General features: G+C 42.8%; 1 protein-coding gene across 3 annotated transcripts; it reads left to right on the plus strand.

The window, feature by feature from the left end:
- Positions 1-206: 206 nt before the first annotated feature.
- On the plus strand, positions 207-15,283 carry LOC110982588 (uncharacterized). 3 transcript variants are annotated; one of them, XM_087148014.1, is made up of 15 exons: positions 207-315; positions 1,846-2,204; positions 2,413-3,467; positions 3,596-3,751; positions 7,302-7,441; positions 8,247-8,642; positions 8,845-8,942; positions 9,132-9,972; positions 10,066-10,172; positions 11,023-11,115; positions 11,220-11,338; positions 12,066-12,149; positions 12,927-13,205; positions 13,899-13,984; positions 14,302-15,283. In XM_087148014.1, exons 4-14 carry the CDS (start codon positions 3,690-3,692, stop codon positions 13,951-13,953), a joined length of 2,274 nt encoding a protein of 757 aa, XP_087004140.1. In that variant the 5' UTR covers positions 207-315; positions 1,846-2,204; positions 2,413-3,467; positions 3,596-3,689; the 3' UTR covers positions 13,954-13,984; positions 14,302-15,283. The 3 variants fall into 3 exon arrangements, with proteins under 3 accessions (XP_087004140.1, XP_087004141.1, XP_087004142.1); XM_087148015.1 differs by having other exon boundaries at positions 1,861-2,204; XM_087148016.1 differs by lacking the exon at positions 11,023-11,115 and having other exon boundaries at positions 208-315.
- Positions 15,284-17,087: the final 1,804 nt, after the last annotated feature.

The raw sequence follows: 17,087 nt of genomic DNA on the forward strand, positions 1-17,087 counted from the left end.
GCTCATGAAGCCAAACGAAGTTTCCTAAAGAGCAAAAGCAAGAACCCCCCCACCCCAAAACAGTACCCCCCTATTAATTATATTCATGGAGGTGGAATCACACCTCCATGTTATAATCATGTTATAATGAACCAGTTCGGTATAAAAATGTAGGGAAGTGGGGAACAAAGCACCAAGCATGAGTGCACGAGACGGTAGGGCCGCGCACGCGCTACAAGTGCCTCAGACACGTACATGTACATCTGTGACTGATAGTGGAGGGCTCCAAGCACACTCCGACGGGGCCGAAAATTAGTCCATAGTACCTGACATCTGGTGAGCTTTCTCTTTACTTTTGATGTCCATGTATTTGTTTCCAAAAATTGAGCAATGTTGTCGTGAGTAGGGCTCAGTAAAAGTGTCAAAACTTAACAATGTTGAATGATTTCAATCATCAGAAGGCTAGGAGCCCACTTTCTCAGTAACCTCTCGCCACCATATTCCCTGATAAGAAGATTATTCAGTATTCCACCGGACCATCATGCCTAAATTTGTTTTTTGGGTATAAAAGTTGGGGGATTGTAAATTTGGGGATCATGTTCCTATAATAAAAGGGAGAGTTACATTTTAACTTGAATTCACCTTGGTAGGTGACTGTGACTTCATGCTGACTCAGTGTATGGTTGATGTTGTCAAAAAAGGGCAAGGTTTTGAGTTTTGAGGGAAGATTGTGAGTGTAATGACTCATGGTGGATTCGAATTTGCATGGCTTGTTTATCAGTACGAAAGTCACATTTTCTTACAATTTGAAATTTCCAAAAAATGGAATCAGTGCAGTAAAGAGATTGTTGCCTTTGTTTTCTGAGGGACTTACCAGTTTTGCGAAAAACCAGTCACAGCTATAGGATGGACAGAGGCAACCAGTTTTGTTTTTACGGTAGGGAAGCGTTCCATATATATGGACGCCTGTAATTATTCCCTACAATGAGACCTATTGTTAGCCATCAAAGAGCAAAACATGTCCAGAAAAGTTCAATTCAGGAGAGAATATACAACATGCACGAAGTCGTTTACTTAGAAAACACTCAAGAAAGACCTGTCTCATAGGGTAGGTGTACAGGGTGTCAAGTGATGGCATCAGTGTACATGTATATGGGACTCTTTCCTTACGGCATACAAATGCCTAATTGCTATCCCCCATCCCCCCCCCCAAAAAAGAAAAGGCTAACCGAGAGGGCAGAGTGTGAAAATTGCCAATCACTCAAACACTCATTGATCATGTTGACAACCTTTGAACAAAGAACTACAGTGTAAATGTGAAATCTGTGTTTGCTTTCCTATATTAAAATTCCACATTCTCACAGTCGGAATGACATCTCTGAGTCTTGATTCTTCTCTCTGATTGGTCAATTTGTGGGTATTTCATATTTTACCTGTGACACTTGAAGGGGTAAATTAGTGTTGCAGTCTGGGAAAATTCTGAATTATGAAACTCAAGCTTTGTGCCCTGAAATGTCGCTGTTTATGCATTGGGAACATCTCCCACACTATACCAAAAGGTTTCAGTTAGTTTTATCATAACATGCAAAGCAGGAAAGCATGCACATCCCTGTGGAAAGTGAATTAGAGGGTTCCCCCTTTGCTTAGTTGTGAGTGCAAGAAATGGAATGAAGTCCGACCGCGAGAAAGAAGCTTGGAAAATCCCCCCCCCATAAAAAATCCTTTTTCATCTACTGTAGTTGTGGGTACCTGGTTGCATGATTTAGAACTGGTTACTGAATGTTGATATTGTTTAGTCGGGTAGTATGGTACCTGGCTATGATTGATGGTTTTTTGAATGTATACTCCGAAACACACATACTGTAGGCTTACATGTTACAGAAGACCAGAGCATGCCAAGAAGTAATGCTTCATACAGCCAGCTGGTTAGTGGCACCAGACCAAGATCTCTGGTCACCAGGACCGTTGTCAGCCTCAAGGATGCACTTAGACACAGCAGTGATCACAAGAAACCGTGCCGCATTGGTCTGCACCCTCGCGGAGACTGCCACCAATGTCCTCTCAGCATCAAGGGCTACAGTGTGCAGAGGTCCACTCTCAAGATGATGAAGGAAAGTGCCACCGTGCTCGGCAGGAGAGGCTAGAGAAAAGTCACTTACAAGCAGCGATGGCCTGTGTATATATACCCACTTGATACGAGGCGGCCGACAGCATTGGATGCAGTGGTAAGAGTATTCATGGTAGGAATTATGAATTTGTCATAATGTTTAAGATTATGCCACCGTTCTCGTTCCATTGCACGGAGTTGAAACCTCCATTGCAGCAACTGAATAAGTCTGTGTCTTCACTAATCAATGCCTTTCACCAACAGCTTGAAAAGCTTGAAAATGAACATTTCATTCAATTTTGCCCTTTTTTGTTTTTCTTTTTCAGCACTACAGTACGTGGGAGCGTTTTTGGATATGCTAAGGCAAATTTCCATATTCATGAGCAGATCTGTGATGTCATCCCGGGCGCCGAGCCTCCCCAATTTTGCAGTGATCTGTGCACAAAAAACCTGCGGGAACATTTTTCTTTCTGATGTGAATTTCTGTTTCTTTGGTGATATGTTAAGTGCAGTGCAGTAACCCAATGAGCAACCTTTTATCAGAAATGTTTTCTAAAAGCATATTTATAGTTTGACGAGTTGAACATAAAAGCAGATACATGTTAACTGATCAGCTGGTGTCCTTACCTGATTTATATCATGATGACAGCGCCGTCACTTGTCCTGAAAAGTCTAGACAATTTTAAACCGACGAAAAGTGTGCCTTCCAAAACACCGCACCCCAGAAGGATTTAAAAAGTTTTCATACCTTTAAGAGAAGTGTAAGGATCCAGACAGAGTTTGTCTGAGAAAAATTCATCGCACGGATGCTTAAATGTTTGGACAAAATAAACATGGTAAATGTATCCTTTTTTTATTTGGTTGTCTAGGGGGTTTGTTATGACACAAAAGTCTGGCTGTTTCTTCTTCACAAAGTTTGCAGAAAATGGGAATTTAAAAAGAGGTGTTTGGTGAAGGGAAAAAAAAAATCAGTTCAAATCCCCAAATAACTTGATGGATTTTTTAGGGAATACATGTACGTGACATGAATTTGACTAAAGGGGACTTTGACCTGTGCATTTTGTATTGTACATTGTGTCTGTCATTTTTTTTTTGCTTTGTTCGTAATTTATATGTATGCTGTGCAGGGTCAACTTTGCCAGACTACACCTTACAAGGTACATGTAGGGTGACGTCATTCCTTCTATTCTGATATTCATGCATTTGTGAAATTTATCACTGCTTCCCAGAAGCCTGTATATATGCACATCACATAAATCATATTTTGGGTACCAGCCAAAGGTCAAAGAACTTGGCCTGTGCACGACATATCAAATAGACCTCCACATGCTAAACATACCGGATATCATGTGTACATAAAATCCCAGGCTCTGACTGACGAGTGAGTTGTACAGTTTGCCCTAAGTTCATTCTTAAGGCTCAAGTTTTGTTGTAAACAATTTCCCCTCATTTGGCCTAGTTGGTTGTAAATCGCATTACCCTCTGGTGTACCTTAATTCTTTTGTTCAGACAGAGTCCATCCAAGAAACCTGCCAAGCAAGACTGATTGTAAAGACGGCTGGCTGTTGACAGATTAAGCCAAGAAGCTCAAAGCATCCTGGCGATGGGCTACCCAGGCGACAAGCCGGATACCAAATGGAGGGCTTGCAACTCCATCCTTGTACTGTAAGTAGATTAATTTGTTTACCAGCCAAAGTATGAATTAGTGTGTGGTCTTTGTACCTAGCATCTTACATGTTCGTGTTCAGTGGCATATCCAGTGGAAGAGCAACTCTTCCCCCGACGGATTTTGGAGTAGGCTTTCCATATTTTCCCCAAACATCCTTTTCCCTCCCCAGTACTGAAAGCTAGATGTGCTGTGTTTTGTGTTGTGGACAGTTGTTCCCGCACTTGGACTTTACAAGATGTCTTCTTCATTTCTGTCGTCCAGTTAGTGTTGGATGAAATTCACATTTTATCACAACATACGGTAGTTGAAAAGGTTTTAACCAAAGTGTAAGGATAACTTTTGGGTACATGTAATAATAACGGCCATGCAGTGCATGTGGAATATCCTTTTAACTCAAGCATTTTTTGTTACAATTAAAGTAAGTTGGAATGAAAATCAAAATTTCAAATGCTGATGAAAGCCTGAAGTCACAACTTGAGAGATAACCTGCTTCTTGTTTGTACTAAATCTTTGTTAACACATAAAACAAAATGTGGATAATCGAAAAAGAATTCTGTCGTGTTTTTACATGTACATGTACGTGACAGATGACCAGTCTATTAGCGCATGTCAGAGGTCAACTCATCTAAGAGTTTCTGTGTGCGAAGCAGTGCTGAATAAAGGCATGACACAAAGTTGTATCGATAAGCCAAACTGAGCTGGAGCTGATGCGATGTTAGTTGCACCTAACAATTGTTTAAATACGAATGCCCCTCAAGTATATAACATATTCAGATTTTTTTTACAAAACACACCTTGGGTTTATTCCCATCTTGTGTTCGGGGGTGGGTGGTAGCCTGGTCCAGGGAAGAACCCTGTGCAGGAATCCATTTACACTTGAATCTCTTCAAGTGAGCCAAACAGCCACCAGTCATCCATTTTCAGTGTGTTTCTCACTTGGACTGGCATGGGCGGAAATCCCGGGGTGGACAGGGGGACATGTCCGCCCCCCCATGAATTTGGTATGGGGGGGGAACAAAGCAAAACAAAATATAAAAGGAACTGACGGATCAGGGGTTTTTCCCTTTAAATTGATGCCCCCCCCCACAATCAAGGAGAGATGTTTGCCCGGCCGGTACCGTCTTCATGTCTGGTGGCCTAGCAAGCTTGGTTGATTAATGTGTGATGGAAAATTCCATGCAAGCAGATGTTAAAGCCAGAAGGAAGTACATGCATGTATGTTCACACAGTCATGTACACGCCTTCAATCGTGGATTCCCTATTGTTCCTCCTTTGTTCATACCTCCCATATGTTTTGTACACGTTTTTTCAACCGTGCGCTCCTCGGCAACCGTGGACCCTTTGTCCCCTTTTGTTACACATCCACTGTTGAATGTGAATACACGTCCATGCCTACTCACTGCACAACATAATTATACAATGTACATGTACCGAAATAAACTAGCATCTAGTGGAATTAGAAATAATTTACATGTATAGTTCATTACTAGTACATGTACATGTACATTGTACATGCACAGAGCACATGCACGTGTACATGCATATACATACATGTTACATGCATGCTATGTACATGTCCATAGAGCCTGATCAACATGAAGATATTTTTCTGTGAACATAGTGTCACAATTTTTCTCACGGAAAATTGGCAAGTGGAAGCTTTGTTAGGATTACACGTATAGTGACATGTAGATCTGCGTGTCGTTTATCAGCCTTTGTGGAAAAACATGCGGTAAATGATGAAAAACAGGTGTTTAATTTTATTTGTGATCATTTTGGAGAGTTGTACAGTTTTAATCAAACACTCAAATAAAAGGACTTCTCTATCTAACTTTGTTACTCGTATTGTAACTATTTTGATCTGTACATATACATGTATAACTGTATACATCAGAAAACATTTTGTATCAGTTGACCGTTATTTCACGGGTTCACTCAGTGCTAAAAACAAAGGGTAAGATCGACTTTCAAGGGGGGTGCTTAAAGGGCCTGTGAAAACTGTGGGTTTTTTTCTGTATAGTTTTCTCAGCCAGTGTTTTCTTCCAAACGTGTACTGGCGAGGATTCAAATCTAAATGATTGCTGAAGTCAGATGCCTCCCCCATGATTTTGGGGAAATCAAAGAAAGCCTGTGATCAAAAACTAAGAGGAGGTTTCAGAAAATGCAAATGACAAAGGGCAGGAAATGCTTCCAGATCTGGAATCTGTTGCTGGCATTTGCATTTTGGTTGGCGAAAAGCCAAGTCTTGATCCAGTAGCTGGGGTCACTCTGTCTGGATTTTATGTAAATTTTGCCTCCAGAGGTCCACTTCAGGGCACTTATTATCTTGGGGAAAATTCAATTCAGGGATGCAAGAATGTTCATGTTACAGGTTGCAGACCAGTAAAGTTTCCATGGCTTAACTGATGATTTTTGAAGGGATTACTTTCTAGAGATAACAAGCTCCATCGCCATTATGAAAATAGCAAAAACTCCATTGCAAAATAGAGCAATTTGGAGGACCCCGTTTGGTCCGATACTTTCAGAAATACAAGCTGACTGTTCTGCTCCTAGATTCCATCCTCGATCCTCTTATACAAACCACCCAGTCCAAGTACCATGAAGTGCTCTCGTAACAGCCAACAAAGTGTAACTGCGCTGGCAATTTGGGGCCTATTTACTGGCCTGCACAACCCACATGCACATACACTGCACAAAGGTTTTACATAGCAAACAAATACGAGTCATGGTGACTTAATGTGCCATGAACACAGCACTCAGCCTACTCGTACTCCAGTTCCCCGTGCATGAACTTCAAAGGAACAGTACAGTGAACATCTCTTAGAATCACTCTTTGTGCATGTGTGAAATCTTTTTAAGACAGCCGTAAAGTAGTTTTTAAACATTTAATATCGGCCAAGCTTTTCCAGACAAGTGAAGGCAGTGTTAGTGTGCAGTCCAGTACAGACGCTACTCAGTTTGTCATATATGCCACGTGAATACACCGTCTGTGCATTGGAATCTTTAGTTTGAATTCATTTCAAGCACAGTCAGAATGAACAAAGAGTTTGCCAACAGTGCCAGACAGTGATGCTTTTTTCGGCAAGTTTGTTGACATTGAAAGGAAATCCTGGTTATTTTCTGCCATACTTGTCTTTTATTAGGGACAGATATTGCCATATTTGGGTAATGACTCACGATCCAGTGTACATGTATGTTTACATATGTCTGTGACGCGTGCCATATAGCAGGTTTGTATTAACGTTATCTACATGTACCGTTCATGTGTAGTGTCCCGTGGTTTCTCCGCATTCCCATTGGAGTCTGTGCACATGCATGTTCCTGTAGTGTTGTTAATTAAAGGCATGCGCACAAAAGAAACCTCCTTTTCTTATTTGAGGACGTGTACAGTACATATCCTACTGAAGAAATCGTTGACTGGAAAGCTTGTAAGAGCCATAGGAATTCATCGAAAAGAATTAAAGTGTGCCCAAGAAGGAAAGGAAGAAACTTTACATTCGGTTTATTTCTATATATTCACAATTGGCTGAACTGTTGTCATTGTAGATGCAGAGAGCCAGTTCAGCGTCAGGATTCATCACACAGCTGTACCGCCGTTTCACAGGTGGATCACAGGCAGTGCTCAGATGAAGACACCTCTCTGCTGGGAATCGAGTACCCGTATTCCCACAAATTACCATTTTTAGGTCAGTGACTGGTGTTAAAAAAGTACTTGAAGAAACTCTTACTTGGACAGTTGAAAGTAATTAATGTATTACAACAATAACGTGAAAAACTTGCGAATAAATAATACTGCTAGTGCTGTTGCCACCAGCCTCCACCGTTCCTCACTTGTATTGTATTAGAATGTCTTTTTACTATACACCTTAAGTGAGATGACTCGAAATAAATATCAAATATCAAGTCTGAAGGGATTTGTTGCAGCTCCCAAGTACTTGTTGTGAATTCCTGTTTAACCCTCCTAGTGTTTGAACCATCAGAAACAGTGCAAAATGCCTTCCAATTGATTTCCCCCAGTACGCAGACACGTACGGGAAATTTGACTGATTTTGACTGATATGTCAACTGTGTCAAGAGTGCATCTTAGCATAGGAGGGTTAATTTAAAGAAATGGAGTACAATCAGACATTGATAGTAAGGGTCCGAGTATGAAAAGATAAATTTGAGGTCATTGCGTCTTTGCACAAGGGGACTGTGTTGATTGGGTGACTGTCAAGCCCTAATTGATTGAAGTCGGTTGCCGTAGCCGGCTTGTTTGAAGCTTGCAGACTGGGCAGTCCACCCTACTGTGTAAAGCAAGGATTGCTTTTCCTGAAAACAATGTCAATCAAATTTCTTTGGAATGTACCATTCTCTTTCTTTCCCAGAAATCTCTAGTGTTTGACAAGCCTTTCTGCCCTCCAAAAAAACAGCACTTGAAATACTGTGTGAATTTTAATTCTGTTGTTTTAAATTGGTATTTTTTTCCAATTTGTCGGTTTCTACAAACAGGTGATTCTCTGACAGGTTATTCTCGCGGCATAAAAGAGACAGAGAATGTCCGAGTAAATGGAAAAAGCCAGGAGGAGACGGTTGAGGCGGGAGCAGGTAGGGAGAAGGGTAATCTGGGTCAGAAGGAAAGAGGAGAAAGATGGCTCCAGAAGACAGAGAAGGAATTACAGCCAGAGCAAGAAGGGGACAAGAATTGGACAGATTCCGCTGTCTTCCTAAAGGAGAATGATCCTGGACTTGGCCGTGACATCGCCGAGGGCGGCCGCAAGAGCCGCTCACGGGTCAGGATAGATGGGGTGACCAAACGTAGGACGAGCGAGAGCAGAAGCCCACCCAGGAGAACCAAAATGGCCAAAGCCGCAACAGACGAGCAAAAGAAAGCACCTCCTTGCAGAGGTAACTAGTGTGAATGAGATGAACAGTGAGCAGTGCTGGAATGGTCCAATGGAACAGTCCAACAGAATGGGAATGTTCCAACTCCTGAGAGTCTTCTCAATGTTGTTGATTTGATGTGTGATGAAGCGACATCCGGTTTGCCCTACCAAGCCTCTTTCTCACTGAAGCTCATACATTTCTCCCTTCCTTTTTTTACTTCTAGGCACTTCTGCTCTTCAGCCCCAAGCGCCCAAGGTGAAGGCGGCTAGTGATAAAACAGGCAGCAAACAGGAAAACTCGGCAAAGGGTGACCGTGAGCAGGTTAGTTTCATGACCGGTGCTGTTACCTTGTTGAATTCACGTCTACGGCCTTGCAACTTGTACTTGATTTAGCAGTGTACAGCCAGTAATATTACTGTTGCACAGTTTCGGATGTCATGCAGGGAGCGTCCAGTGGATTGTATTCAAGGCAAGTATAATAGGTCTCTTTTTTTTCTCTCACTAAAATAGCCTCCTGACAAGGGAGGAGCAACCACTACATCCAGGGGCGTAACGCAGCTGCTGAATGCGGGAAAGAAAGTCGGTGACAATGATGATGATGACGATGAGAGGAAGAGGCCACGCCCCTCAGACCCGACCAAGAAGGCTCCGGGTTGTGACAGCCCAGGTCGCAAAAAGAGAAAGAGAAGGAACAAAAGAGGCCGTCCTTCATGTCAAGAGCACAGCCCTCCTGTGCAGAATGATGGTGGTAATGAAGCTGAGAAGCCAGACCCCTCAGACCCGACCAAGAAGGCTCCGGGTTGTGACAGCCCAGGTCGCAAAAAGAGGAAGAGAAGGAACAAAAGAGGCCGTCCTTCATGTCAAGAGCACAGTGCTCCTGTGCAGGATGATGGTGGTAATGAAGCTGAGAAGCCAGACCCCTCAGACCCGACCAAGAAGGCTCCGAGTTGTGACAGCCCAGGTCGCAAAAAGAGGAAGAGAAGGAACAAAAGAGGCTGTCCTTCATGTCAAGAGCACAGTGCTCCTGTGCATGATGATGGTGGTAATGAAGCTGAGAAGCCAGACCCCTCAGACCCGACCAAGAAGGCTCTGAGTTGTGACAGCCCAGGTCGCAAAAAGAGAAAGAGAAGGAACAAAAGAGGCCATCCTTCGCATTCAGAGCACAGCCCTCCTGAAGGATTTGACGGCAAACAGGAGGAGGGTAACTCCAGACCAGGGGAAGAGATTGGGGGTGCCAGTCACCAGGCTGTTGCCGAACAAGAAGAGCCTTTGCTGTCTGACAGAAGAGAACAAGAGGCAGGAGAGTACAAGCTAGAAGATGGAGAACAGACTGAGGCAGGGCCTGGCCAAGGTAACAGCTGAGTTGGTGTGTGGCCAGCCTAATTCTCTCATCCTTACCAGGGCTTTTTTTCACTGAACTTCCTAGTTTTGTCCTTTCTTTCAGTTTCAGCCGCCTCTGCTCAGCGTAGATCTGTCCCAGTGGAAGTTGCTGAAAACCCAGACGTTCCCGAGACCAGTCTGGCAAATCTAAACAAGGCTGGAAATGAGGAAGTAAGTTGCATTTCTCTTGTTTTTGAGGAGGTGACTTTGGAAAGGTTTGGTTAGAGCTGTTTATAGAGAGAGTGGCGACAAGAGTGTCTCAATTGTTGGAACCAAAAGGGTGGACAATATGCACACAATAACTGCTTGCTCTACTGCATGCATAACGGACAGCCATGTTGGTTTCAAAGTCTGCAGTTGGTGCCGCTTTCTCTGTAACCAGCTCACGATTCGGTGGGCTTCACTCCGGAGTAGAGTACAACGTGATCCTGGAATCCGACCCACAGTTCTCGCCCAATCGTTTTTGCAACTGACTCGTGGTAACAGCTAACGGAGGTTTTTCCAAAGGTTCGATTCCAGGCAGAATAAAATTGGTCTTATTAGAGTGTTCGAAAAAAAAGAAAGGACAGATTATCACCTCAAGCCCAGCATAGTACAACCTTATGTGGCACCGCAACGTGCCGATCCAGATCAGAACTGTTTCTGCGTTGCCTTTGTGATGAATTTGTTTCTTTTCTGTCACAGTGTACACTGTTGAAGCAGTCATTTATGGCATTAAGAGCCTTTTCCCCCAAAGGATTAAAGTAAAATAATTAGATGCTAAATAATGAGATGCATTTGTAAGTTGCTACCCTCCAAATGTTTTAGACCCCCAACTCTGTCAAAATCAAAGCTCTGATATTTTGATGGACTCAAGTCTGAACAGCCCCCTTCTGCTGTTTCCTTGATGTAGGTATTTTAAGAACATCAATTTTACCACCAGTTACCTACCGCCAGCCTACAGGGCATTGCGTCTTGGTGGAGTCGGTGAGCATCTTGGCAAAGATGTGGGGGGATAATTGCTCTTTTTTCCCCTCCACAGTTGCAGACTCAACAACATAGACAGACAAGATGCAAGAGATCGGCAGAGTGCAGCTCGCCTGAAGGGTTCAACAGCAAACGGAGAAAAATAGCGGTATAAGATTTGTGTGCATGTGTTTACTTTTTGGTTGTGCGTGCGACTGTCAAAGGTACCAGGGAGATTAAAGATAGATATCATCTATTCCTCAACTGTTGCAGGTGAAAACACGTAGAAAGGGGAAAAGGAAGTTGAGTGTTGAGCCCGCCTTCCCAAAATTGCTACGAAAAATGCGAGGGCTGAACCTCAGCCACAACGAGCCCAGACGTGAGGAGAGGAGGTGAGTCGGTCAATGATTTGATGACTTTGCTGCTGCTGCTGAGCAATGATCTTGCCTGCCCAATTTCCAGACACCATTCCTGTGGCTTGCAAGCCGAATTTTCAAGGCAGCTGACCAAAATATTTAAAAGCAATAAGTTTTAAGCTCAACATCAAAGATGTTTGGCAGTGCAAAGCTTGAAAAGTCAACGTATCCTAAATTATGAGACGCAATCTATATGTTCAAAGTGTCTTGGCCCTGCAACTCCTGTATGTGGTTGCCATGGCAATTTAGGACATTTTCTTCGAGAGGTATTCATGAACATTTAATTTATCAAGTTAGGTTCTGATCTATCAAGATTTTGTGAGGTTACTGCCAATCGATTGAGCCCCTCCCAATCATGGTGCTAAGAAATTTGAACGGGGTCAGGAAAAGTGTTCTCCTGAGCGATTACATCCCTAATTATTTCGGTTAACATCTTTTTCCCGTTTGGGGGGAGTGGGTTGGGATGGGGGGGGTGCACAGAAAGCCCTCCGAATGCATGGACTTCACTTCCAGTAGCCCATCATGCAGATATAATTATAGCAGGCACGTTGTGGCACCAAACCCATCAGCTGCAGGAAATTTATCGGTTGATTGTAACCTAGAGTGAGGGTCACATGTCGTTGACTACTATTCTCAATTTTTTTTGTTTTGTTGAGGGGGAGTTGAGCCTGTGATGTCTGGTTTTTTTTGTTTTTATATCCAGTGCAATAGACAGGGACCTGGCATTGTCGCTGGAGCAACTCTACATCTCCCGCGACCACAGATCCAGAAGCAATCTGGACACGAGGTAAGTTGGTCAGAAATGGCAAAGCCGAACTGATTTTCAACATTTTACCTCCAGACGTGGAGTATACTTTACCGGTGACTGTTCCTTGGTTTGCTGCGCAGCTGCCGGGAAAAGACGACATCTCCCCGAGCGGTGTATGGAGAGAGTAGCGTCAACTTCACACTTTGGAACCAAAATGGCTGGGCATTATCTGTGCAATACAGCGTGCAGCTGCTGTGTGCTTATTTTCCATGTGCACTGACACATGATCCACCATTTTGGTTCCAACACTAAAGACACTCTTGTCGCAACTCTCTATTACCAGCTCTGACAGCCCCGAGCCAGTGGCTCCCTCGGGGCTTACCAGGGATTTCCACAACCCCCAGCCACAACCCGAGACATGACGCAGAGACATATTCAGAAGACAAAATCTTCGACAGAAATGCCCTATTAAGACAAAAACCAGCCAAAGAAAACTAGCAACAAAAATCAGTCAGGTCGGAGCCGAGAGCAGGATGATGTTGGGACGAAGCAAACAAAGCAACTGAACGGAATGAGATGTGGTGAAATAATGCTTGAAACGTTGCAAACAATTAGAGACAGGGTACTTTGGGTAGTGTTTCAGTATATCAGCATCACACTCTGGCACCAAATGTTTGGCAATTTTATCCCCTTATTGTAATTTGATATGAATGGGACAGGTTATTGACTGCCTCACAAAAACTCTTGTTGGCTGGTTTTAAATAAATATTGCGATTTCATTTGCTTTTTCTCCCCCTTTTTTGGGGGGGGGTGTAGTTGGCTGGAAGAAGTGGACTTGAGCGACATTGAACCCGATATGTATGGACCCCCGTCTGATGGCAACGGTCCTGAGATCTTCAATCAGGCGTATTTAAGCCAGTTACGTGCGTCAGGCAGCAACACCTCAGCAGGCGGTGGCCGCAACAGACCTCGAAGGCCCATCCGCATTGCTGCCAACTTTGGTCAGGATGCGAGCAGCAGCCTCCGTACCCGTGAGCCACCGGAGGCTTTGCTGCGAGATACATCCGTCAGGGGTGTTGCCGGCCCCCCCCACTGGTAAGTTGCAGTGCCGTGAGTATTCACGAATGTTGGCACTGGACGTCCAGTGAACTTTATTAGTCTGATATGCAGACTGGTCAAACCTCTTAGAACCAACCTATAGGATATATTTTGCCGTGAACGTATTCGCGTTTAAGCAGTTTTAAAATGCCGTGCCAATATGCATCAACCCCCATCTTTTCAATCACTTTATTGGCTTCCTGTTCAAACCGCGTCATTTTCACAATTCTTTTGCATATCTACAAATCACTCCACGGGCTCACTCCCACTTAACCTCAGGGTAGCACTTCACTTTACAAATCAACCAGGCAGGGTCTACGGTCAGCTGCAGAAACTACTCAGCTCATGGTGCCTAGGTGTCGAAGAATGATTGCTGAGAGATCTTTTTCTTTCTTCGCCCCTGGAATATGATTAGCTCCTAGCCCCGAGTTGTGCAAGTGTCCTGTTAAAATACACCCTTTTGTATTGATTCCTTTTGTATAGATTTCTTTTGTATAGTTTCCCTCAACTTTTGCCCGTAAAATTGTTTATCTTTGCATTTTTCTTTTTTCTGTAAAGCGTAATGATAGAATTACACTACATGTATATGAGCACTTGTATTGCTATAATCTTGTGTCTACTTAACGCTGTGGTCCGTTGGTGCGGTGGTCTTGTCATGTATCCTTGTCGGGATTTTTCTCTGTTGTCCAGGCGTATTGCCATCAGCAGCAATCGCAACTCATGCCAGATCAAGCGTGGGATGTAACTCCGCTGGTACCGCTGGGCACGCTCAGCCGGTAAGCATTCACTTCCGGAGATGAATTTTGTTGGGGGTAAATCAGCATGAAAAAATGAGGAGGACGCCTCTTTAAAAAAGTGACTTCTCCTCCAAGAGGGAAAACTTCAACACATCCGTTGGAAACATCCACGTGTAATTTCGTTGTCACCATTGCATTGTTTTTTTTGGCTACACATGAAAACGTGTTCATTGTTTTCTGAAAGTTTAGGGAGGGAAAAAACTACGCTCAGCTGGGCCTCCAACCTTTGACCCCTGGCTGTTAGCACAGACGTAAGTCACAAGCCTAATTTATGCGGACATTTGCATCTCTTTCAGGGAGAGGCTGGCGCAGTGCCGTGCGTAGAGGACGACCCTCAAGACGAACCAGACAGTGAGGAGGAAGAAGACTCCATGGAGGTGGATTACAACTCCTTGGAGGAGGCAGACAAAGATCACCATTAGGCCTCCTGGAGAGAAATCACAGGCTTACATCGGTTGCTTAAATCTGTAGTTATGATTTAATTAAAGGCTAAACCCCTTGACATTCTATTTAATTTGGTCAAATATGACAAATTTGAGATATGGAAAAATCTTAGCCCGTGTTGGTCAGTTAGCAAAAGACGATTATTCACCTCAGATTGTTTCTCATCATCGTTAATGCATTGACCCACATTAATGCCCATTTAGAAACATTTATTTTTCATTTAAGTTATCAAGATGCTATACATGTACTTCAAAATTTGCAAATAATTAGCATTTTGAAAGACCCTTAGACACTGCTTCATTTGAGGACTAAAGGCTTGTAACTGTTCCATGCTTTTAAAAATTGAATGGTGTTCCCATTGAGGCAGCCAAAATACCAGCACTGTGCGGTCATCCCAGTGGCTGATCTGAACCTCACTTTTAACAACTTTGCCCCCTGCCCAACAGAGATATTGACAAATGGGAAGAACCACTGACATACATGTAGGATTGGATAGCTCAGTTGGTAGAGCACTGGTACTGTGTTTCGGAGGTCGCAGGTTCAAATCCCGCTCCAGTCAAATTTTTTCTTCATCTTTATGAGTTTTTTGTTGGGCAAAATTCCACACTGTATGTGCATTTTGTTTTTTCCAAGTTGGACATCCACATTGCCAGAGCATTTGAAAAAGTCGCCCACTTAAAATTGTCATTTTCATGAAATTTATTTCATTTGGAAATATTAATTAGCAAAAATGCTTTGTATGTCTGTAAGACAATCACTGTTTATTGCTACATGTATAACCAGTTAATTTATATTTACAAGTGAAATAAATGCACATTTAAACTAGCAGAACAACTTGTTTATGCATGTACATCCGTTTGTAAAACTGAAGTACTTTGCCACTTAACCCTTCTCCTGATCTGGACCGTTACACTGTCAGAATTGAAGGTACATCTGTTTCCATCTTTAGATTTTACATTACAGCCTCATCCTACATGGAAGCCCTGCCAGTCTTAAACATCTTCCAAGCTCCTTAAAAAGTTCCCTCTTGGAGCCTTTTAGTCTCAATCTTATAAGGGCTACAATAAACCCAATAGCAATATGGAACATTAAGAAGCTATGTCCTTCAACCCCATGGGATCCTCAGAGCTCTAATACTGATAGTCCCAAGCCCTCAGCCATCCACTCTATCCTTCCTATCAGCTCTCAGACTTCCAGCCCCTTGGACTTCCACCCTTGCCCATCTCCAGTACAGAGTTTGGCTGAAAAATATTCTAAGTCCAAACAATGGAAGGTTTAACATTTAGAAACGAACGCATTTCTTCAAGAAAGTGCCGTGGCATAGCGGTTAAGGACACTAACTGCAATGCACAAGGACCTGGGTTCAATTCCAGGTGGGCATGCACAATTTTGTTAAAAAACTTAGTAAAAAAAAAAAAAAAAAAAAAAAAAAAACCTCCTTTTCCGGGGACCCCGGGATTTGAACCGGGATCCCCTGGCCCAGCAGCCAGCTCGCTAACCACCAGGCCGTAGGCCTCTTGATAGATATGATTTCGGAACTTATATTTAAAGGTTAGGATTGCGCAATTTCAAAAAAGGTCAGAGGGCACAGCATCTTTGCATGTATTTAAATAACAAAAACAAATTTCAATACGTTAAAAAGACAGAGAATACACAAAATATTCAGACCTCACATATATTTGCAAACCTTTCTATATTTACATTTTCAAGCGTTCAGTTTTATATCATTACATCATCATTTACATGTCACTGAAAATTTAACCGTCTACGGTTTCCAATCATAGGGTTGGAGGTTCGAATCCAGCTGTTGGCAGTATGTTGTGGCCCTTGGCAAGCCACTTCACCCCTGCTTGCCTCTCTCCACCCAGGAGTATAAATGGGTACCAGCATTGGCTAGGGAAGCAACCTGCGATGGACTGGCATCCAATCCGGGGAAGGGAGGGAAGAAATGTTCTCACTTCAGGCCATGCCGGCCTGATGAGCCAAATTGTCTTGGACCAGACTTGCTTTTTTTTTTTTTTTGGCTTTTTCTTTCAGGAAAAAGGGGTCGCTTGTAACAAGAAAGATACGTACACGTGCAATTTTCACAGAATTGGTGTCAAAAGACCAAAAAAGAGTTACCAAGAGATTTGAAGGAAAACAAAATTTTAGGTCATTTTCAATTAAAATACAAGTTGATTTAAATTTGGGCAAATACGACAAATTTGAGATTTGGGGGGAAAAAGGCAAATCCTTGCTGTTTTATATAATTGGCCAAAAATGACAATATTGAGATTTGGGGATAGAGTTTTGATCCAGTTTTCATTAAAATGGAAGGCTTAACCCCTCGCAGTTTTATTTACTTTTGGCCAAAAATGACAAATTTGAGATTTTAAGAAATTTTTTTTATTAGAAAAAGAATTCAAGGCTTACACATTTTAGATGTTGGAGTCATATTTGAATAAAAAATGCAGCTTCAATCCCAGAGTAACCTCATGCAATTTGTGGGCCAAATCTTAATTAAAACTCCAATGTTTAAATTCTCCTTCCAAAGTTTTGGGCCAAAATTTCAAATACTCATCAATATATGTGGCTTCTCCTTAAAAAACCCAAGATGAATCTTCATTACAGGAAAACACAAAACATGACAAACATCACA

This window comes from Acanthaster planci, linkage group LG17 (genome assembly GCF_054643075.1).
Source record: "Acanthaster planci isolate LZ-2023a linkage group LG17, COTS_SCS, whole genome shotgun sequence".
Classification (NCBI taxonomy): Eukaryota; Metazoa; Echinodermata; class Asteroidea; order Valvatida; family Acanthasteridae; genus Acanthaster; species Acanthaster planci.